Raw genomic sequence first — 24,330 nt, forward strand, 5'->3', positions numbered from 1 at the left:
GTCAAACAAGATTTAAGGTCAAAGGGTTCCAGTTTCGGGCATTCTGGGTTTTGTAGTCTCACGTCATGTTCCAGGGCTGCATTTTAAAAAAAATCTGGAGATGCTGGAGTTCCTTAAATGTCTTCCTGTCATAAATTACCACAATTACGATATATTTCTATTAAGACCTGCTGTGTGCTATGACCAGCATGAAACTAACTATTGTATAATGCTGCCTTTAGGGATTCCCAAACTGTGGTAGGCCTACCGCTGACCTAGTAAATGGAGGCCTTTAGGTCTAATTCATTTACAGAACTCGAACTCGACCAGTTTATTGCCTACTAGGCTAGACTAGCCTATTATGGTCTTGACTAATCTCACGTGAATCTAACACCTGTCCTATCTTCTCTCAGGTCAGAGAAGCTGCCTAATCGTGAGCAACAAATGGTTACCCCGCCGAGAAAGTACAGGAGTCCAGATGACATGTCACCCCCCAAAAAGGTGGCCCGAATGAGGTCTGACGGCAAACTGACTTTCTTCCACTACCTGGAGAGGGTGGGCACCATGCGCTGCTTCTGGGAGCTAAAACATATCGAGCTCGAGGGATTGGGAGGCTTTGAAGAGGTAAGCTGAGCCAATTACTACAACTACTATGTTATAGGTTTCCCCAATGTGCCTCACTTCACATTGTTTAGGGTGTCTCGATCTTTCTTCATGCATCTCACTCTCACCAGTTCTAGCTCTCACCTATAGGCCCTTGAACATCTTCCTCTTCACCACCAAACAACTCCTTATGAAAAATTGTAGTCGTATGCCCTCTTGTGGGGGAAAATATGTTACAGAATGATCCACACGCGGGTGGCCCACCATGCAGTGTCGGCAGCCATACGTGTAATATGCAACAGAAAACAAATAATTGTGACTAGAGCTAAATTAACTGTTGCTGCAAAGACCATTGATTCCATTGACTCTACCTAAAAGGATTGATTGAAATGATCTCTGTTCCTCAGCTTTATACACACTTTTTTAGGCTACATCGACATAATTGATAAACTAAACATAATATATTTATAAACATTTATAAGTCACATGTATTTAGAGGCAGTCTTATTGACAGCTAGGCAGTTTTAGCAGATAATTTAGAGTCAAACTTTTTTGTCACTTTTTTGTCATTTCTGTTTGGTTCTAATATCTGTATAAGAGCAATTATTTGGTAGTTAAGCTATGCTGAGACCAGATATAAGCCTCTGACTGGTGTTCAGAGTGCACTGATTATTATCCCTATGGTAACTTGGCACTGCCACAGTTGTTTTTACCACCATCGCATAGCATACAATGCATGCAGCACCACTGTCTAGTTTCACTGGCTGATGACAAATTGATTTCCTGCCCTTTAAAGATATAGTTCACAATAAATGTTTGCATTTGGCAGTTTAGTACCCTCAGAACCGCTCAGTGTAGCAAGAGAAATGGAGATGAGCTAAAATTAGCTCTGTGTCAGCCAATTCATTTTGCTTTCTTCATGTTCATTTATTTTGATAGTGGCATAATGGAAGTGGGAAAGTGCATATAAAATACTGGAATAGTGTTTGCCATGCTACCCCTTTTTGACTCACATGGAAAGGTTATTTCCTGTGAAAAGAGTTAGTTGTACAGGTCAGGAAACCTTCTGTGTGATGCAAAATTGTAATTCAAGATCTCATAGTACATTAGTAAAATGTCCCTTCCTGCTGAAAGGGACACTTGAGGTGCTAAGTGATCATTTGGCTCTTGAGATCCCTCAACATTAGAACTTAGTAAAAATAGAACCCACAAATCCCCTCAAGTGTAGTCAGGTGAAAATCTCTTTCTTTTTTTCATAGCCATTTTTTTTACATTCATACAGTCAGCAGACAGTAGCCTATGTCAGTGTCACCTGCCATTCCTCATTGAGTGACACTGTATTACCCCAAGAGCCACATTTATATTTATCACAGGTGCCAAATAGGCGAGAAGTCTTCATGATTCTGAGGATAGCTTCTCTCCACCCAGCATCCACTGCAGGACTGACTGGACTGGACTGGGCAGGGGTAGGCTGCTGGAGCAGGCGAGTGATCGAGTGATAGGGCTCTGGTGTTTTTTAGTCACCCCTCCTGTAGCACCTGTCACTCTTGTCACGAGGACAAGTGCCCCTGTCCTTCTGGCCCTTAGCTCTAATGGCACTCGGGTGTGTGTGTGTGTGTGTGTGTGTGTGTGTGTGTGTGTGTGTGTGTGTGTGTAGATGTCGGCAAGGGTGTGCGTTTTTGGCCAGCACGCGCTCAAACACACACGCGCGCACACACACACACACACACACACACACACACACATATACCACCCACCCACCATAACACACCCGTGCTCGCTCTCTTTCACTTGACCTATGCTGATACCAGCTAGCCCTCTGTTCAGCCTCTCGGAGACTAGACTCTCCAGGGGCTGCTCCCGAGACCAAACTCTGAGAGTTAGAGGAGGACCAGGGAAACCCACCGTCATGGAGAGCTTCTTCAAGGGCAGGGACATTTGGATAGTTAGCAGTGTGTGTCTAGTGGCCTCCTTCCTCTGGAGTCGGCTCTGGGATTTACTCTCGTATCGAAGGAAAGGGAGAGGCTCCTCGTCCGCTGATGCAAAGGTAGGCAGTCTCACAGGTGTTGGCATAGGGATGAAAAGGAAGTCACAGTTACTGGCAACTGTTTCAAATGCAACACAATTAAAGTAACCAAATCATTTGAAATACATTACTGATCACAAGTACATATTTGTATGTGTTGAACACAAAAGATAGACATCAGTGTACAATAATTGATTTATTTGTGGTGGCACTACACAAAGACAATATCATGGACAGATATGCCTCAAGTGACTTAACCCTATTGAACCAAGAGTTGGACAATGTATAAGATGTGCTTTTCAATAAACCTCTGCAAACGGTAAATATTTTAGGGTGACAAAATTAATTTGAAATAGAATCCGTTATACCTTAAAATGAAACTGTACTTGTTCATGGTTAAAGAGTACCCTAAAATCGTTGGTATGAATAAGGTGCGTGTGAGAAAAGATTTAAAATCCTCTAAGGTCTTTGCAGAGATGCAAGAGGCCATGAGCTCCATGGTCCACTGAATGAGGCAAGCAAACGCTGTCAACACCCCCCGGAGCCTGAGGGGATGTCAGAGGTGCAAGAAACGGGACCCTGTAGGCCAAAGCTAAATCTGACTGTGAGATGTTTCAGCAGCCATATTTTACAAACTCACAAACAGCACACCCCTGGCTCTCCATCTCTGTCCCTTGTTTTAGCAGTGTTACGGGAGGTGGAAGACCATTGTAGTGACCTCTTGGTGAAGACAGCAATGTACATCATGTGCATAGTTTGTGCCAGACTTCGTCAGGGATAGTGGAAATAATGTGAGCAGTGTGTGGATTGTTGGAGTGTACCCCCCTCTGATGTAATCCCCAGCGGGAGAGGCAGATTGCATGGCAGAGGTGTTTTGAATGGGACGTCTCCTTTGGGACAGTCAGATGACACTCTGTATTTTATGGAGTGTCAGGATGGTTTGAGAGTTTCCTCTTTGATCATGTCATGTACACGCTGCAGAACATGGTACAGTACATTTCTACTAGAGTATATTTACGATAGTGTATCATGCTGAGATACTCTATTATTTATCTCATTGATGTATAGTGTTTGCTTTTGGCAAAATATTCTTCATCATTTGAACTCAGCCAAGCAATGACACCACTTCCTTCAGTGCTCCAGAGGCAAGACCCTTATTATTGATATGCCCAAGCCACTTTAGTTTTCACATTAGTCTTGTTTGAGTGCACACTGTGGTTGAGAGAATGAGGAACAGGGGTGACACAAAGACAGTTAAGATGAATTTGACAAAAATCCATGCAACTACAATCAAGCTATATTCAGCCTAGTCACACTGCCCAACGAATACTGATGTAATTCATTAATAATCTCAATTAAAGGATTAGTCATTTAACTCTACAGTATGCTCACCCTGCCCAACTGGCTAGTCTTTGCCATGAAAAACAAACCCCTTCCCTCTCCTGTGTTCTCATGTCTGACTGGCAAATAACAACCTGAGGGCCAAATCAATGGCTTTGTGATTGATCACAAAAAGCTGAGGGTCACTGCAAAACAACATACATTTATAATGCTGTGCTCAGGCTGCACAATAAGCCTGCCTCCCAGTCAGAAACCTTTGGGAACATCTGTCCACATCACAATGTGCTATTGATCACTTTTTTCATGAATTACCAAAATTCCACAACTTGAAATGGAGAGACTTCAGGCTTCTGAAATGGAGCCCTTTCTGCCACCTCATTCTCACCTCAGCACACACTGCTAGTGGGCAGTTAATGTCAGTCAGGTAGACAAGCAGCTGTCTGCACCTCACATGCCATATCACACGACTTTTCACTTTTACAACACACTGACAAGGGTTATGCTGATAGCCACATAGCCTATTTATTGAACTTATCAAAATGGCCTAGCAAACCTCTATCCCTCATTCATACCACAAGTGTTTTTTTTATGAAGAGCTTAAATGCACCTTGCAATTGTGTAAAACCTTTCTCTGCCTATGTTTCATGGTTTGTTTTTGAAGAGGCAGTCTTGTTATGATGGCTCTATGTTTAGTCTTGACTAAGACACTTGTGGAAGCCCACGTATTTCTTTTCATGCTCTCCTCATTGTCACAACAGCATATGTTGGGGAGGTCAAACTGAGCATGTTGGGAAGGTCAAAGTGAGCGTGTTTGAGTTGTGCATGGCACATGTGAGTGGTTGCCACAACACAGTGAAGCAGAAGAGAGCATCTGATTCTATCATTTCTGCTAGGTCCATATTGGTTACATTAATTGTGTGTGAATATTCATGTCTGCGACTTGTGTTTTTGTCTATGGTATTTGACAGACGTTATTGTCCAAAGCAACTTACATTAGTTAAAAAAGTATAAATTAGGCATAATAATAATTAGTAATATTAACAACAACATCAATCATAATAACAATTTCAAATATCAACACTTTCCATATGAACAAAAATGATAAACAAACCTTAACTCTGTAAGAGAATTGCATAATTGGCACAAATAGCTGTGGGGCACATTGACAAACTATATCTCCTTGTTGTATTCACTATTGTGTATTAATATCATAGGTTATAACAATGTAAATGCTCTGGTTGTATTTATATGTGATATCAGATCAGCCAATCCTCCTGTAAAGAGCAAGCTCTGCTGAGAGACAGGATCTGATGCTCTTTAGGTATTATCAGGTATCAGACAGCAGGTATCTTGACACTTTAAGAGCACAATAGTGCAAGACTTGGCAGGCCTTCATTTATATCCTATGGTCTCCCTCTCCCAATTCTACCACCTGGGTAGAATTGTAGACTCCTGTTATCACCTTTTTTACTGCCATAGGAAATCCATCCAGGCAAGTGCTGTTTTATCTGTCTGCAGTTTACATTTTCAATTGCCTTTCAGTGGCCATCAGTGTCACTTGTTTGTTAGCCTTTCCACACATCCACCTTCCTAAATCAGTTATGTATGGAGTGTGTGTGTGTGTGTGTGTGTTTCCTTTGGACACCCTGTTTCTGTACCATTCCCTGTCTCTGCTGGACGGCGGACATTTGTTCTTGAAAGGTCATTTACATTTCCCTATTCACTAGGAGCCCTTCGCCTTATCCAATGCCCCATCATGAGAGCTCACAAGAGCTAAGCCAGCAGCTTATCTATCAGGACATTTGGTATAAATGACAAATGTCAAACCTAATTGAATAAGTCGGCAAAGACTGCCTCTGGTTGATACAGTAACACAACACCATAAATAATCTCATAATTATTTGAAGAGCTCCCTCTTGAGAATAAAATCATTCAAAATGGTGTCTCTAAAGGCATGCACTGTCATCTACATCAGAACCCACCATATGATTTTGTGATATATGAACATTGGCACAGGTATACACTTTGTCATGAATTGTCCCCCGTGAGTTGATGTTAACATTTTGATTGATACTTGAATTGCCAGAGTAGCATTGGGAGAGTTAATACTCAGACAGCAGTCATGGCTTATTGGTATTCTCATGGCTTTCCCAAAGCATTTTAGGATCAGTGCTCTTGCGTAATGCCATCCTGTTACCGGGCAGGAGAAAGTGACTTAGTGGGGTTTGTGAGTTTGTGTGGGTTCTTGTGTGCATACATTATTACGTCTGTAGCGTGATTGAGGGTTCTCCTATAAATAAACCCACAGTTCTTTGCTCTCTTGCTCTGTGGGGTGGCAATCACTGAGGCCCATGGAGATTTACTGGTTGTGTAATGCCTTTGGTGAGCTATCAATCATGTTGCACAATGTGTCGTTTTTTGGCACGCATCTTCGTGATTGTCAGGGATCGCTGCAAACAGGCTGTAGAAGACTCGTGTTGGCGAGGACATACAGTAAGTGGCGTTGCGAGAAGGGGATATATTTATTCTGTCCAGTGAGAGAGGCACTGAGGAAGGGCTTACCATTGGGCATCCAGGGGCCTTCTCTCTGCCGGCTCTTTTGATTTGATTAGAAGATCAGAAGATTTGGATATTTTAACCCACAGACCCTCAGTGAGAAACGCTTGACTGTTGATACAAATGCTCTTGTGTTGTATTGTGGCTTTGATTTGGTGGATCAACTAGCATGCATTTGTTACTTTTGTTACAAGCTCATGACTTTCACAGATGGTTATAATATAACAGAGAATTGTGGGTTTCATTTTCAGGAAGACATCACACAAAATCAGTAGTGTCACGAGGCCTAGGCTGCTATGTCTTCAGCCTCCATGAATGTATCTTAATGAATAACCGCCGAAGTCACCCAGACATGATGAGAGGCAATACAATGACACACGCATTTAAATATTTCGCAACTTAGCTATAGGCTAACATGGTGTAACCCACTTCCAATGAGTTATGCTAAGCCAGGCTATAGGGTTATTGCCTGCACAGAGAAGAAGGGTAATGTATCGCTACCGTCAAATAAGCTAATTTCCCAAAAAGTTGGCTTGTTCCTTTAATTGCTGGATTTCCTCAGGGAACACTGTTTTCCCTGGTGGGGCCCAGACCAGACAGCGCAGATGCTTTGGCGGACTCTCCCATCTGTTTTGTGTCCCTCGTGGGAATGAGTGTGAGCAGTGCATTTCAGTTCATGTCCCATCTTTTCCCTCTTATCTAAACTAGCGCAGTCCTCAGCTAAGCCAAGGCAAAGTCTTGAGCTGCCCTCTAGAGGAAGCGCCTGATTTCTTCAGAGCCTGGGAAGACTCTTGAGGGAAAACTATTCATTTACTTTTATTTTTAAGGAAGCTGACAGACAGTGAATGTGAGTGAATCTTAATGCAGGACTACACACTGAATCCCATTTAGCTTGAACATGTTAAAATGCAGACTCTATTAGTCATATCATACATGCCGTATGATTTTGGAGCACTACTGGAATGCAATAGTTATTCTCAACAGTGACTTAGACAGACATCTTGTTGACATTTGCATCAAACCCAGATGTAGATGTAAACCAAAACAATCTAGCAAATAAAACTGTACAGCCGGGGATGAGTTCCTTATTAGAGCAGTGCTGATGAGGTGTCATTAGTCATCCTGTAGGGCTCACAGACAGCGTGGGGATCTCTCGCTGTCTCCTTTTTCCATTCCACACATGACATCTGTCACTCCGACACTATTAATACATGTGACTAAGCTTTCCCTATGGAACATGACACATCTTGTTTAGTTCCCTGATGTATGTTTGCAGTCTATAGGCCTTCCACTTGATCCCACACATTTATCAATGTCTAAATACATAACAGTTATGAAATGTCATAACTAACTAATAAAATATAGTTGCTGTAAATTAATGGTATGCTTACATTGTTCCAATAATAATTTGTGACAACATATATTCATTGTTGGGTTACCTTTAATACTATAGAAGAGATTATTTTGTCCAGAGTACACACAGGCCCATAATTATCATTTAGTTTTAGCACAAAGTGAAATTCACCCCATTTGAAAAAATCATGAAATACTCTGTCCACTCCTGTTACTCCTGTAACAAAACCCCGTTGTGTTGTGAAGTCGATCCTCTCTTGGGTTGGACCACAGTGCCACCTACTGTTTGCTTTCAGCAAGTGAATGTGAACAGTTTGAATGTCCACCCCCTATGAACTCACAGCCAGACAGTCTCATCAAGTCTCTTGGAGGTTAGGTAGAAAAGCATTTAATAAATATGAACAAAGGGCATAAAAATAGTAGGATAGCGGGCATTGGTCAGCACATATTTATCAAAAGAAAAATTATAAAATAATTACCGGTACATTCATTTTATTAATTATATCCACGCTAAACTCTGAAAACTAAGCATGACTTAAAGTCATTCCTCCATATCCATGGCTGATATGTCATCTGCTGAATATAGTTTTTGCTCTTAAGCACGGCTCTGGAAGACAAGTAAACAAGCTTCCCTACTGTTAGCGTCACTGAATCCCGTATGCAGCGTGTTCGCTTTCCAGGCCTGGGGCCCTGGAGCCAGGCCACAGCAGCCCTGCTGACGGGTGGAAGAGAGAGGGAGCCAGATGAGCAGATGCAGGAACAGTGTCTCGTTTCCTGGCTGCGGCGCACACGCGCCCCCGGCCCTTGGACCCCATGGCCCCCTCTTTTGTTCTCAGGAGAGTGGCATGAGCTGGCAGCCGGACTGGCACTGGAAATAGGTGGAACACAACGCGGGGGCACACTACCCCAGACCGACCGAGGACAGAGTGTTCCATTTAGGCTGAAGGACGGGGGTGGTGTGTGTGTGTGTGTGTGTGTGTGTGTGTGTGTGTGTGTGTGTCTGTGTGTGTGTTTGTGTGTGTGTTGGTGTGCGTGTGTGTGTGTGTGCACGCCTGTGTGTGTGTCTGTGTGTGTGTGTGCACGCCTGTGTGTGTGTGTGTGTGTGGTGCTGGGGGCACAAGTGATGGGAGCCAGGTGTGAGTGCCAAATTACACCTCTCTAATCTCTGCTTCTGATAATCAAATGCCCTCAAAGCATTTTCACATCTTCTGTACCATTTATAACACAACAATTATAATTTCCAAGCTGGTCAGGCATTACTAAAGAAGACTCTATGTAGGTCTGAATCCTGCTTGACTGTGTTCCTTCCAGGAGTCTGCTTGCATACTACAAACATTCCAAAGGATGCATCATAATATGCCATCATAATCATATACTGTTCTGTATCCTTTACTGATTTAATATTTAATTTATTTTTTGGACCTGATAAGGGACTTCATATGTGATAAATATGCCCCTTGTGTGCACCTTGATATGCCCCCTGTGTCCATCTTGAAATGAATTTGGTCCATCCTGGGTGTTTCATCTTTCTAGCAGCTCCCCCCGAGCTGTTTCTATTCCTGCAGTGATAGTCCTCCTGCGCATATCTATTACTCACTACAATCTCCATGCTTGCCAAAGAACGGAGTGTTCTGAGCCATCAGCACTTACAGATACAATATTATCAGTGCACAGAGGGCAAGACAGGGAGATCTTACATGTGCGATGCAGTATGCCATACACATCATTCATGCTGTGCAGATTTTGTTAAACTTTTATGGGTCACTTTGTGTAATTGCCTCCTTTATCAATCATACAAATGTACCATATTTTCCAGACTATAAGTAGTACTTTTTTCATAGTTTGGCTGGTCCTGTGACTTATAGTCAGGTGCAACTTATTTATCAAAATATATATTTATAATTGAACATGTTTTTAAATGTTAGTCAGTATGAATTGACATGAACCCTACATGAAACATTACCGTCTACAGCCGCGAGAGGGCACTCTAGGCTTGTGGAATGAGATCGGGAGCTTGGTGAACTTGCGACAGGTCAGACATTTTTTCGTACTTAAGCCTAAGCCCAAAAGTTAGAGGGGGTTCGGCGCTCTTAAGCTACCAGTCGCTTGCCGCCTTCTGAGCTTGCTAGAGGCTGAAGCAGTACTAGCCTACATTTACACAAACAACTGTTGCCACGAGGCATTCCAGTCTACGAATTTAGTAAAAAAGTAAATCTTGCATAATTAAAAAAAGAAAAAAACTAGGCCTACGCAATAAGGTTTCCACTACAGCACAGGGCATGTTCAATGAATGAATGAAAGCGGATGCTCTGTCTCTCAACTAGGCTACATGAAACTTAATAGTGAACCATCAAATCCCCCCAGATTTCAGTGCCCATCAGTCCCAACCTTTAGCAATATAATCAAACAGTCCAAACGTAAATTAAATCCCCAACCAAACCGAACCTTTTGATAGCCTAGCCTACCGGTATGACGCTCCAAACGGAACGCATGTCTCACAATAAAAGAGAAGGCAATAAAACGCCTCGAATACAAGCCTGCCCCAAATAAAGGGCCCCGACCTAAACATTCCTCACCTATCCTCACCATTACCCAGACATACATGAAAATATTTGAAAACAAAACTCAGTCATAGGTTATTTTGAGAATGATGACTTTCTCTTCAGCATTGTCCTAACGGTAAAACGAGGCAGATATAACGAGGCATTGCAACAATGTTTACAGAGATACACTCTAAGGTGAAGGTTGGCTGCAAAGATTATGCATACTGTTACCATATACTGACACTCGCGCACACACACACACATTATCGAAAATGCGCTTTAGGCTATAGTCTTTCTACATGAGTTTAGTTAATGATCGGGCTATAATAATACCACACTTTAATAGTAGTTGGTGTAAACCAGGACATTTTAGTGTTCCGACTCAAAATTTTATTTTAAACGTGCATCTTTTTTTCTCCCTCACTATCTTGTCCCTCCACATCGCCCAAAATGCTTGATTGCATTGCATTCTCCACATTTATAGCTAAATTTTCATGTACCACATCAGCATTTTTGTTTAGTGAATCTTTTGTAAATTGCTTTACAATTACCGTCGGGCCCTTGGCAGCCTTCCTTATCGCCCAGTTCGCCTCAACTTGCCGCCATTCACTCCTTCGCCTGCATTAAGATTCCCGGTAGAATTCTCAATCTTTTTGGCCTCTGTATCCAGTTACATAGTCTGTCTGTTCTTAGTCTTGGATTTTGTGAAATAAATTTCTAAATAAATGTGACTTATAGTCCGGTGCGACTTATACTGTAGATGTTTCTTATACTCCGGAAAATACGGTATATAACATTCACATTTCACACTATTAAATTCAATAATCAAAAAAGCTCCCCTTGGAATCAAATCTGTTGAAGATCGGGTACTGTTACATCACATATTCACGTGCTGATAGGTATGGCGGTGTGAATGAAACAGTAGCTGTTTTTCGCAGGGGGATCGGTGGTCACAACACAAACACATCTCCGCTCTCTCCCCAGAGTGCATGGTGTCAGATAGGGACAGGGTTTTCACGGCCACTGTAGCACTATGCGGTGGTGACGTGCAGCGGGTGCCCACTTGGCAGGTGAAGACTGTAATACCAAGACATTGGCTGGGCTCTGCTGCAAGTCTTATTATGGGCTCACGGGCTGCAAATGCTCAGGTTTCCTCGTAAGCTTCCAGTGATATAAACTCTATATGGGGGTTATGTAATGCTGCATGTATGCATAGACGTGTGTTTTCACACCGGCCGCGTGTGTTAGTGGCGTTAAAGGTGTAGTACATGAACCAGTTTTGGACTTTTGGACTGTTGAAAAGGCATTTCCATCGTTTTAGTTTTAGGCAGAGGGATAAACATGTCACATGAACTGATCACCAAAACAGGAAAATACTGACATCACTGTCCTTTTGAGTTAAACATTAAAACTCTGAAAATTCACACTATAACCATTATTGATACCATATCATGCCACATTTGTGTGTGTGTCCGTGTGTCCGTGTGTGTGTGTGTGTGTGCGCGTTTGTGTGTGTGCGTGCCATGTCATTTCTCATTTTGTTTGTGGTCCAGACAACTTATTTTGCTTTTCATCCCCTGAAAAGTCTGACATAGCACTGCACTGCCTGTGGCTTCCAAAGTGACACGGGTAGAATGGAATGACCTGCGTTGTCCACATAGCGGCTCTATCATCTGCTGGCGTTCGGGGACAGGTGTGACTTGTCGCCCTGTCGGTGTGCTCCTCGTCTCTGTCCCATTTGTCACAGTCTCTTCGTCTCTGTACCTTGTCACAGTCACCTGTCACTCCACTTCCTCGTATCGCTCAAAGAAAAAGTGATAAATCCAGGCTTTTTTAACTCCCATCTTTTGGTAAGGGTTCCTTCATAGAGAGACGGGTTAGCGGTTCCCAAGTACTTACTGTGGGGACAAGACTTTGAAGAGATGCTGTGGTACCCCGTGTCATGTCCCGTGACCAATAGTGCTTGGCATCGCCCGGTCAGAGTGTGCAGAGACCTATGCTATTCTTGGCCGGCTGGCCACAGCTCAGGTTTCAAGCAGTGGCCCCTTTTTGTCGACAACATATTTTAAAATGGCCTCGGCTTTACTTTGGGGGCTCAGCAAGGCCAGCCTATAAAAATAGCACAGTTAGATAAAAAAAAAATCATTGAGGCGAAGAGGATTTTATGTCGCAGGCAGACAAACACATACATATACAGACACTCATGTGTACTCTTAGTCGTGTGGAGCAGAAGTATTCGCCTAAATGTTTCACAGTATGTCACAATATTTCACAAGGAGCGTTTTTTCCCCCTATCGTGATTGTATTTCAGTGGTGTTGTATTCCGTTTGCGTTTGAGGGTTGTGTTGATTTGAACTGCACATGTCACAGAGATGCCCTCTCTGTCCATTTAAGCGTATTTACATGGTTCTGTGTAGCGTACAGCGCTGTGGCTCTAATTTCAGGACCTAAGTTAAAATTGATCCGTAACTGTCTTAACTACAGATGAGTTAGCCTCTACTAGGGATTTCAGTGAATGTGCTTGTAAAGAGCGTGACACTGTATAAATCACCACCGCCATGTTTCTCAAATTTCTGCCTACAGCGTAAAGAGGCTGGACTGGGTCTCAAGCAGGGTACAGTGAAACTAGTTTCTCTGTGTCATAGCTGGGTGCAGCTAGCACACATGGCAGCAAGGGGGTTTCAACAGCAAGGTGGCAGTCTACAATCACAGAGAGGACACAAATATCGCGGTGTTATTTGAACCAGCCTCCTATTTGTGCACATCCTTTGTGTCTGTTGACAGGAATCCTTTGCTCTGCAGCCGCAGCTGCATCCAAATTCCTCTTTGGTGGTCGTTGTTTGATATTTTGAGCAAACTTGGACATATCAAAGATGAATTATTTTATATGACTCTGTAAAGCGACCTTGAGTTTAAGAAAGCCACTATATAAATAAAATGTATGGTCTATTATGATTATTTGAGCACTTGCTGACCTCTCTTCCACAGTGCTTTCCCAACATATCGGCACCTGTTTGTTCCTTTCCGTGTGAACAAAACCGTGTGCTCCCCGGAGACACACCAGCAGAATGTTTACTTATCAGCAGTTAGTGCCTCAATATAAGGTTGCATGTTCAGAGAAGCCTGTGTCATTCTAAGATTTCTTTTTCCATACTTACATTTTAAGAAGTTTATTGGAAAGTGTGTGTGTTTGTGTGTATGTGTGTGTGTGTGTGTGAATGTGTGTGTGTGTGTCACCAAGACCCTTTGACACCTGGCCGGTGGGTGTCTGCCATGGGGTTAGCATTTAGGGCGTCTCATATGTCACGCAAACTCGCCTGCCAAACCCCCCTCCCCTCCACCTCACACCGCCTCTGCCATTCCTGTGCTGACGCATGGGCTCCCAGTTACATTTAGGGAGGCCGGCCTCTTCTATTCATAATGTCATCTCCCCTTTGGAGAGGTGGACGACAGTTGAATGGAGGGTGAAAGACAGAGGTACTCATCGAGCAATCGCTTTTTGGAATTGGGTTTTTGGGAATCCACAGAGCTGGCTGCAGTTGTCCCGGAGGTGTGTCCGTCGTTTATTGCGGACGTTTGTTAAGATTTTTTCCTTGTCACACTTTGAACAATTTGACGTGAGCGAGCCATCGGCCATCAACCATGAGTACTACCGGAGCCGATAAGGGCATTGACTTTATCCAGTCTCGGATTGAGTCCCTGAGCAGTAAAATGGACCATCTTATCAGCATCCAGGAGAAGGTCCTCAATCGACTGGACGGCATGTCGCAAGACATCGACGGCATTGAGAGAGACGTTGAGACTCTGAAGGTGGACAAGGAGGAGATCCACTTGCCTCTTCCACCACGTGTGCCTGCCGTAAAGGAGTTGTGCCAGGAGATGAGCAGCATCATGTCAGTGGTGAGCCAGCGCTCAGAGCAGCAGGCCCAGAAGCTGGAGGGCATGGAGAAGCTAGTGCTCAGCATCCAGCAAGTCATCAGTGTCATTGGTGAGACCGTGAAGAACTCCAAAATTATGGAGCTCATATGCAAAAAGCCAGCGGCACGCAAGAACAAAATAATCTCTACTCCCGTGCCCAAAAGCAAGGAAAGTAAGAGCAAAGCGGCCAGCGCCACCAAGAAACCTGACAAGGTGAGTCAGGCAACTGTGTGTGTTCTTGTTTTTTCGTGTTCTCCCACAAGAGAGCTGTTAGGCTTCATCAGTACTACTGATATTTCTACAACTGTTTTGATGAAAATTATGCAAATTTGTGTCAGCACTCTTTTAACACTCAGTCAACTTGCGAATTTGGGACAATGGTGAGCTTTTTAACCTTGAGCGCTCTGTTCACCAGTGTTGTAGTCTATGTGATACGCAGATATGTATACCCACTAAAAATAGGCAAGGCTACATATTAACATTTGGGGTTGATCACAGTATACCCACTACAGTTAACTAGACTACACCACTGGTGTATCTTAACTTTTAAGGACCTATAATCCTGTCATGATTTTACCTAATACAGTTTAGCTGTGAGTGTCTTGGATGGAGTATACATTATCTCTTTTGGCTTCATGAATCCTTCATATGAAGAGTGGACCGGCAGAATATCTTCCATACACTTAAAAGCACTTTGAAAATAAAGGCAGTCTATGATGCTGCCTTACCTGAAATGGAGATAGGTCACATTGGTCTCATGACACTGCACAGTATTCATTCATGGTTTCTATTGAAATCTAAAGTGAGGCAATAGCATGCCTTCCCATATCAAAGTCGGCCTTTCTTAATACCGCTCATCTTTTAAAACGTGATCAGGAATCGGCTCTGTCAGTCTAAGATTTAGTAAGCTGTTGACCCATCTTCCCTATAATGTATTACTGAGTATATGTTACCTTTCAAAAAAATTCCATGTAGGCTAAGAGATGCCTACACTGGTATATTCAGATCCAAACTCCTCTCTGTGCTAACAGGATCTATTGATTGGGTTTTATTGTTATTTTTTAGACAGCTCAGTCCATCAAGACTTTTAGTTGTTGACTTGTTTAGTTGGAAACGGCACTTCCATTCATTTGACAAGGTGACACTGCTAAAATGACTTTACACGACAGCACACCCTATTGACAGAAGCATTCGAAACACACTGAAGACCTTTGCCCCCAGTTTCACACATCCGCCTTTAAATAGGGTCATCAGTGAGGCATTTGTTATCCACAGAAAGTCCCCCTGAGGTCTCTTAAGGCATGAATAGGGCGCTGTGAGGACAGACCCTGGAATGTTAAAACGCTACTTCGGGAGTGCAGTGTCTTAGAAGCTTGTGGCACTCTAGAATTTCGGCTGGAGTCCCTGAGCTCTCCTTATTCCATGAACGTGCTGGTGATATTGATGAGTCAGACTTTCTGTCTTTCCCTCTCTCGCTCTCTCTCTCTCTCTGGTTTTCTCTCTGCATTTTCATTTTCCATCCCCATCACCCTCGTCTCTTGGACTGACTGACTGTAACTATAGCTGATCTCCCTGCAATTACTTCTTCTCATTAGCAGTGTTTGAATGCCCACATCTAAACAAAACTTTGCATAGCTGGAATTCTGAGTGTCACCATGGTCCCATGTCTAACAGCTAATGATTTATGTGGTGTTGTAAAATATGACTGCCAACTGCTGCATGCTAGTGTTACAGTGTGTACCCTAGTGGTTTAGATCCAAGTAGCTCAAAATAAGGACTTGGTGTGCAATCTTGGCACAAGTGGTGTTTTGATGGCTTTTCAATGTAATTTTCAATCTGATTTAGTCAGTGTTTCTGTATTAAGCATAAATATGCTTCTGTATCACAACTCAGACCGTCCCTCCTGAATCTCTACCTCTGCTCCTCCTTGAGTTTAAATCATCCTCAGCTGAAGGTCCACCCAGGCCATTAACCACTGCAATATGTTGCATTACCTGTTCAAATGTCATGAGCTTGTCATCTAAATCTCTACTCCTGTTTGGTCCAGACAGTTTTAGAGCTGTTCATCCCATCAGAATCCCACTGAACCACAGACTGTCAGAGAGGGCAGTTGTGTAAGATGCCTGTGAGGTGATCAGTATTTTGGCGTGGAGTGGGGTCATTCCTATTCACTGCTTTCCATCTGGCCACACTCTGGGTGGTAGAGCCAGACCTCCAGTAGTTCAACTCCGGTTATCATCACCTTCTATTACCAACTTGCTCCGGAATGGTGTGCATGCTATGAATAGGAATCAGGAAATCTAGTGAAGAAGTATGGATTGTATTGTTTGCATATCTATCTATAAAAAGTCATATGCGATACAGTCAACAGTTCAAGTGGTTGAAAGTGTGACCGTTTTAACTTCAGTGGCTAGGATCGTTTAATGGCTCATACTCCATCACCGTGGTGATTAGTGGAAACATGCCCCAAATCATCCGGAACGGCTGTTGTCGTCAATTTTCGCGTCCAACCATGTCTCTTGTCACACAACTTTACAGAGCTGCGAGAGGTCTGCCTACCAACTGGCGTCACACATCCTCACCATTTGTCCTTCAAAAGAAAAAAAAAAACATCCGTAGATATGGACACCTTGCGCTTGGAATACCTACCCCACCTCGGCGCGGAAAGGCCACAGTCTCGCAATACAGCTTGGTGAATGTGAGAAGGCCTTGGAGGCCACACGGGAGGCGTTGGGTGCATATCGCCCTGGCCCTAAACGGACTGTTTACTAGCGCCGTCTCCAGTCGGAACAAACAAACGGAGCGTGAATGAGAGACATTTTCCGTGCAGGGTTGGCATTGGATTCCATTTCATCTATAGGGTTGGCTATAAATTCACATCATCCGCAGGGCCCATTCATCTATGATGGACCATCAACAGCATGTCATCTGTGAACCTGTCTGTGTTCATCAGTGTGCCCCACATGTTTATCTTTATTATCTTGCTTCTGGAAATGAACTTAGAGGAACTAACAACTTTAATGTTTGTTTTGTCATCTTGTCACTTATTCATCATTTGTCTCATCAAGCATTTGGAATGTGTGTGAATAAACACTTTCAACTCTAACTGTGAACATGTAACACATCCATCCCATGTGCATGTTTGTCTGTCACATATGGCCATATTTTGTGTTTTTAACAGAAAAATACCTCTACTAAAGCCACTAAAGAAAACCAAGACACAAGCTCAGCATGGGAAGTGAGCATCTTGGAGTCGACTCCCAAGTCTAGGCTCCATGGACCAAAACATTTGCATTCTTCACGCAAATATGGAGACTTTGTAGGTTTATTGCTACTGTCCTTTATATACTAACTTGGGCTGGGTAATGGACGGATGTGTACAGAAAATGTATGATTGATCACAATAATAATCTCTGATATCTTCATTTTACCTCTGAAAAATGGATGGTACATATCATGTTTTTGTTCTAGCACTTAAAGGCACAGTCAGCATTTGTTTATGTTTATATTTAAATGTCTCAGAATAAGAAGATGCTTTTGCCCAAAACAACGTACATTATATTAATCAAGAACCAAACAAAACACATCAGAGTGGTAGCACACCCCTTCCCCTCAGTTTTCCCAAAGAAACTCCACACAGTCTTTTGTTTTTGTTTGGGGGACAGGCTGCCTCCATGGTGTACTCACGACTTGGGCAGCTAGCAGATCATAGATGTTCACTGAATGTGACAAAAAATATATTTGGGCTTGAAATCGCGCATGATCGCTGACTGCGCCTTTAAATGCAACAGCAAGCATTTGTGATTTCAGTTGACTTGCCTCTGACCTTCCCAGTGATATTGAAAATAGAAACAGATTATCAATGAATCAAATGTCACATTCATATGTCACGTTTCAGTTACAGTTTGTGACCGATTCATGATCAATCTCCACACCCATAGCTCTTGAACTGAAATGTATTGTAAGTGGATGGAGGCACATTATTAAAATACTGAAACATAATAAATATATATGTCTATCACCCAGCCCAAGCATACATTGTTGTTGTGCAATTACAATGAACCAAGCACTTTATGAGACCATTATGAGATTGTTAAAAGCTTGTTTACATTTAATCTGGATAATATTGGTTAATCAAATCTTTTCCTCCTTCTACTTTTACCCTGCGTTTGCTGATTGAAGTTGAGAGATCATAAAGGCAAAGATGGGAAAGAGAAATCTCTTTTGAGCATTAAGGACCTGAAAGCACAGAAGAAGAAGAAGCCTCCAGAAGTCCAAGGTGAAGCCTGAGAGAGTGAAAAGTTTGTCTTGTAACAGTCAGTTTTGAAAGGCACATGATTCAAGACCCTCAATATCAGGGGGAGACCACTTTTGCCAAATACTGAAAACAAATCTCTTTTACTAGTACCTGTGTAATTCAGATATATAAAACATAATAAATGACAATAGATGTATGAGAATATATTGGTGATTGTACATGTATGTGTAGTCTTAAAGACTGCTTGTGTTTTGTTCATGTTGCTCTGGTAGACACCATCTCTGTGAAGAAGCAGGCCCTGCTGCTTGAGGAGGTGCAGAAACTGAACAGAGAGAATGCAGAGCGGTCAGGTATGCTGGTGGTCCAGGCATGCTTGGACCTGGAGGCCGGAACTGTGGTGGACAAGCCACAAGAGTCGCCCGTGATGCCAAGCGCAGTGGACTTCATCCTGGAGGTGCCTAAGCTGGCTGAGACTGAGCAGGACAAAACGCTAGAGGAGGAGCAGAAAGAGGAGCAGGAGGAGGCGGATGTGGCCCAGGAGGTGAAAGAGGCAAAGGGGGAGGAGAAAATGGAGGAGGAGATCCCAGTGGCTGCAAAGGAGGAGACCAGAGAGGAGAAGAGCGAGGAGGCACCTGATGGCGAGCTGCAAGTCGAGGAAGAGCTGGCGGTGGACAAGGTGCAGGAGGTAGCAGCTCCCAGTGAGAGTGTTCCAGAGCCTGAAGAGCCCGCGAGGCAGGCGTCTCCTCAGACTGACAGCGGGGACGGTCCGGCTGAGCCTGTCGCTTCGCTGAGGTAAATTTCTACATTTCAGTTCAAAACTAAACATGAAACAGTAACTTAACAAGACCCCATTAGGGTCCTAAACAACAGCTCACAACACCATGCCAAGAGGCCATCTCCTGTGCTGGACTGAAGTTGTTCTTGTACATTTTTGTTTCGTTCTTCTTTCACGCCTGTTCATGTATTCCTAATGCTCTCAGCGCTGAGGAGGTCGATGAAGTGAACACCAGCGCCAAGCGCAGGGTCACGGAGGAGGACCAGGAGGCAGAGGACCACAAGAAGAGTCGAGTAGAGGAGGGGCAGGAGGGCGAGAAGGCTAAGCAGGGGGAGGAGGAACTGCGCGGCTTCTTCAAAGCAGACGGAGTGGAGTTTGAGGTGAACTTCAACAAGCAGAAGCCAAAAGTCGCTGAAGCAAACGATGAAGAGGATACTGAGGAAGAGCAGTACTTTTTTGGTAAGTTAATGTTGCTCATTTCATGCATATACAGTAGTCAATACCAATCAGATGTAAGTAAATGAGTCTGGACCTGTGTGTGAGTATGTTTTTTAATAGGGTAGTGGATTATTGTTTTCATGGGCTATTTGATAACATCGCTGAAAGGAACACTCTTGTTAGGGAGAGCCAGTGCTTGCGTCATGCTGTTCATCTCATCTCACATGTGCATCAGTGTGTCAGAATGAGCCGGCCTCTAAATTCATTATGCAGATTGTGACACTGTAAATTGCCTTTTAGTTCCCTCAACTGATCTCCCGCTCTCTCCCTCCCTCTCTCTATTTCTCGCTCTCTTCCTCCGCTCTGCTCTGCAAACATGATATCCGCTGCTGCTCTCGCGGTCCTAACCTACAGATAGCAGCCCGCCGCCACCTGCTCCGTTTGGTCACCGGATTGTGTCTGCAAAGCCCAGCCAGATCAACAACTTCTATACCATCAACAGACAAGAAGTTATTGGAGGGTGAGTGTCTCTTTGCCTTTCTTTTTTTCTCTCTCTTTCTGGAACCGTACTCATGGAACAGAATGTTTTGTGCGACATTGTGAGAGAAGACCGACCGCTCTTTAATCCTCCCAAAGACTAATTGCGTAACTCACCCCCCTCTCATGGAACAAGTCTCCACTCACTCGACTCATAGCTCCAGAGTCAGGTGGTTATTTTTACTTCAAGCTTTTAGAATATGTGTAACTCTATCCTCTCGCCAGCTGGAAGCTAATCACTAAGTGTTAATCCATTGCTTCAAAGAGATGCCTCTACTACTACTAATTAAAATAGGGTGGCGAGGCATTTCGTTTTTACAGCTCAGACAGGAGGGAGGGGTTTTTACCAATGATGCTTTAAACAAGACCAATTAGTTATTTATGCAATAGGTATGGACTTGATGTCATCGTTAACAAGAATTTGTAAGATTCTAAAATTTGTATGTCATAAGAGATGACTGTCAGAGGTAAGCTGGTTGCCCTGGGGACCTACTCCAGTCATAGGAGAGATCTTGTTACAGGAGGGGATTGAGGATATGAAAAGAGTGCTTTTCTTTATCAGTTTGGACAATGCCACAAAATGAGACTAATTTCCATCCCACATTCTGGAATGTATCTAATGTTTTTTTTTTTTTTTTTTTTTCAGAGGTCGTTTTGGTCAGGTGCACAAATGCATAGAAAATTCTTCTGGACTCACTCTAGCAGCCAAGATCATCAAAGCCAGAAGTCCAAAAGAAAAGGTAAAACATGTCACCAAATAACCGGTGGTTGTCCATCCACTCAAACTAGTGAACAAATAAAATGTGACTAGACTACTGGAGAGAAGTTGAAAGCATACCAAAGTGATCTAGACAACCCTATACAATTATCTGAATTAAACGAAAAAATTAAGTCATTAAAAACAGGAAAAGGTTATGGAATTAATAACATCTCAACAAAAATGCTAAAACATAGTACATCCCTAACACGCCAAGCAATCCTCAAACTGTTTAACCTTGTTATGAGTTCAGGATACTTTCCCATGATATGGAACCAAGGATTGATCACACCAGTGCATAAAAGTGGCGACAAAATGAACCAAATAATTATCGTGGGATCTGTGTGACCAGCATTCTTGGTAACATATTCTGTGGTATCTTAAAAACAAGAATACTTACCTTTTTACAGAATAAAAACATTCTATGTAAAAGTCAGATAGGCTTCCTTCCAGAATTTAGGACAACAGATCACATCTACACTCTCAACACACTTATAGAACAGTATGTACAGAAAACAAACAAAGAAAAGATTTATGCATGTTTTGTTGATTTCTAAAAGGCTTTCGACTCTATCTGGCACAAAGGCATGTTATTGAAAATCCTAGAGAGCGATATAAGAGGCAATGTCTACTCCATTATAAAATACATATACAAACAAAATAAATGTTGTATAAAAATCAACAACTCGAGAACAGAGTTTTTTAAACAAAGTAGAGGAGTCAGGCAAGGATGCAGCCTAAGCCCGATACTGTTCAACATATTCATTAATGAACTGGCTAAATAAATAGACGGTTCATCAGATTCTGGACTTGTACTTGACAGCACAAATATAAAGTGTCTTCAAGTGATTTTCCAGAAGAAACCAAAAACATCTAAAAAAGACGATTTCAAAATTGGAGAAACTGCCATTAAGGAAACAACTCATTATAATTATCTGGGACTGACCATAACAGCTTCAGGAAAATTCAATCTGGCCTCAAAAACCTGGCTGACAAGGCTCAAAGAGCATATTACCTCATTAAGAAGCAGCTTCAAAAGCTCAATCCACCCACTAAATTTTGGCTTAAGATAATTGACTCCATAATCAAGCCAATTGCCCTCTATGGCAGCGAGATTTGGGGGCCACTGTATGGACTGAACTACAAACAGTGGGACAAAAGTCCAACAGAAGTACTCCACCTACAAATGTGTAAAAATATCTTGAGTGTTCATAGAACATCCTCCAACCTAGCAATTCGTGCAGAGTTAAGGAGGTTCCCTTTACTCCTAGACATCGACAAAAGGGCCTCTAAATTTTGGTTCCATCTGGCAAAAAGCAACACTGAGACCTTCCATCATAAAGCTTTCAAGAACAAGTCCTTTACCCATCAAACCCACAAATCAGATGCATTGTATTGAATTGTGGAAGGAAGAAATACAAAGCAATAAAAAATTGGAGATCTATCGATCACTGAAAAGAAATTATTGTCTAGCTCCATACTTCGATAACATCAAAGACAGGAAGAAAAGAAGCCTAATGGCAAAATATAGAATCAGTGACCACAACCTACATATTGAAACAGGCAGACATAAACCAACATGGCTGCCTCGAGATATGAGAAGCTGTGGTTTCTGTATAAATGAGGTTGAAAATGAAGAAGACTTCCTACTTTATTGTTGTAAATATACGTTTATAAGATAAAAAAAAATTGCAGAATTAACAAAACATATAGATGATTTTGAAAATCTACCACCCCAGTCCAAAATATGTATACTACTGGGGGAGAACAAAAATTGCTCAAATAGAGCTGCAGATTACATAATGACCTGCCACAAAACCTGAGCAACATGTTAACATTTCAAAATCTTACCCTCATGTTAGTGTTTTATGTACTAGTGTATATGCATTTCGATAAAATCAATATTTCAAGTATAAGGTTAGAGGGTTCCTTTTTTCCTATGGTTAACTTTCTTTTAGTTTTGTTCTTGAAATATAAGTTTAAGGTCATAAGTTTTCTTTTATTTCTGTAGATTAGGTTAGTTATAAGTATCCCTTTTAAATGTGTAGTATATTCATGTAGTATAATTAAGTTTCCTTTTTATGTAGGTTAATTTATTTATAGGTTTCCATTTTATTTAGGTGCATTAATAAGTTTCCCTTTTTATCATAGCTCAATTTTGACATACAAATTTAAATTTCCTTTTCATCTTGATATTACCAAAAATATGGTGAATCTTAGTTGCTAGTTTTTATTTTATGTATGAATTAATTTATTCATTTAAAAAAAATAGTCTTATTGTTGAAGTTTAGCAGTCATAAGTTTACGTTTCTTAGCTGTTGTTTTTGTTTGTCTGTCTGCTTTGGCAACACTATACCACATGGTCATGCCAATAAAGCTCTTTTTGAATTTGAATTTGAATTGAATTTGAATTTGAAAGCAAGATGTAGTGTCACTCATGGAAACACCTCTGTTATCACTGAATGACAGGCTATTTGAATAAGACAATTTGTGAGCACTTTTACTACTAATACTATAGAAGTGAACAAATCATTTTAGCCATGTTGTGTCTTGTTGGATGATAGATGAAATGCTTGCCAGTGTAAGCTGACAGTGGTGTGTTTGTGTGTTTGTGTGTGTGTGTGTGTGTGATGTGTGCAATTTTGTAGGAGGTTGTGAAGAATGAGATTCAAGTCATGAATCAGCTGGATCATGCCAATCTCATCCAGCTATATGCTGCGTATGAATCCAGGACTGATATAATCTTGGTCCTAGAATAGTAAGTAAATACATCTTGTAAATTCAGTTACTCTATATGGTTTCATTCTGGTTTCTATCGGACTTATACAGATACAGAGTTATACAGATAGTTGACAATATGGACAGCATGGAATCCTCAATGACCTCTAGTGCTATGATACTGTATAACAAATAACAATTGTGCTAATCATTAAATGCACACAGTTTTTTACTTAACTGTGTAGTATGTTATTTATTAATAAACGTTTGTACTATACAATACCAGTTAATGGATTTTTGAGGTAAAATATGCATTTGTGTGTGCCAACAGTGTGGATGGTGGGGAGCTCTTTGACAGGATCATTGATGAGAACTACACTCTGACAGAGCTTGATACAGTGATGTTCATCAGGCAGATCTGTGAAGGACTACGCCACATGCACAAAATGTATTTCCTTCATCTGGATCTGAAGGTATGTTGAAATAATTGAATCGCACTGTATGTCGAAATAATTGAATAATTGAAGT

General features: G+C 42.1%; 1 protein-coding gene across 6 annotated transcripts in view; it reads left to right on the forward strand.

Moving 5' to 3' along the window:
• The window catches only part of mylk4a (myosin light chain kinase family, member 4a), a 32,215-nt gene that overhangs the window by 4,892 nt on the left and 2,993 nt on the right, over nt 1-24,330 (forward strand). Inside the window, exons 2-10 of one of the 6 annotated variants that reach the window (XM_048264502.1) lie at nt 393-603; nt 17,501-17,638; nt 18,502-18,598; nt 18,850-19,369; nt 19,558-19,811; nt 20,205-20,310; nt 20,974-21,067; nt 23,733-23,842; nt 24,134-24,275. In XM_048264502.1, coding sequence (XP_048120459.1) covers nt 393-603; nt 17,501-17,638; nt 18,502-18,598; nt 18,850-19,369; nt 19,558-19,811; nt 20,205-20,310; nt 20,974-21,067; nt 23,733-23,842; nt 24,134-24,275 — 1,672 coding nt within the window. Of the gene's footprint in view, nt 1-392; nt 604-2,366; nt 2,630-13,535; nt 14,533-17,500; nt 17,639-18,501; nt 18,599-18,849; nt 19,370-19,557; nt 19,812-20,204; nt 20,311-20,973; nt 21,068-23,732; nt 23,843-24,133; nt 24,276-24,330 lie in introns of those variants that run through there. The other 5 variants (XM_048264583.1, XM_048264349.1, XM_048264666.1 and 2 more) reach the window with 5 other exon arrangements.

This window comes from Alosa alosa, chromosome 1 (assembly GCF_017589495.1).
Source record: "Alosa alosa isolate M-15738 ecotype Scorff River chromosome 1, AALO_Geno_1.1, whole genome shotgun sequence".
Taxonomy (NCBI): Eukaryota; Metazoa; Chordata; class Actinopteri; order Clupeiformes; family Clupeidae; genus Alosa; species Alosa alosa.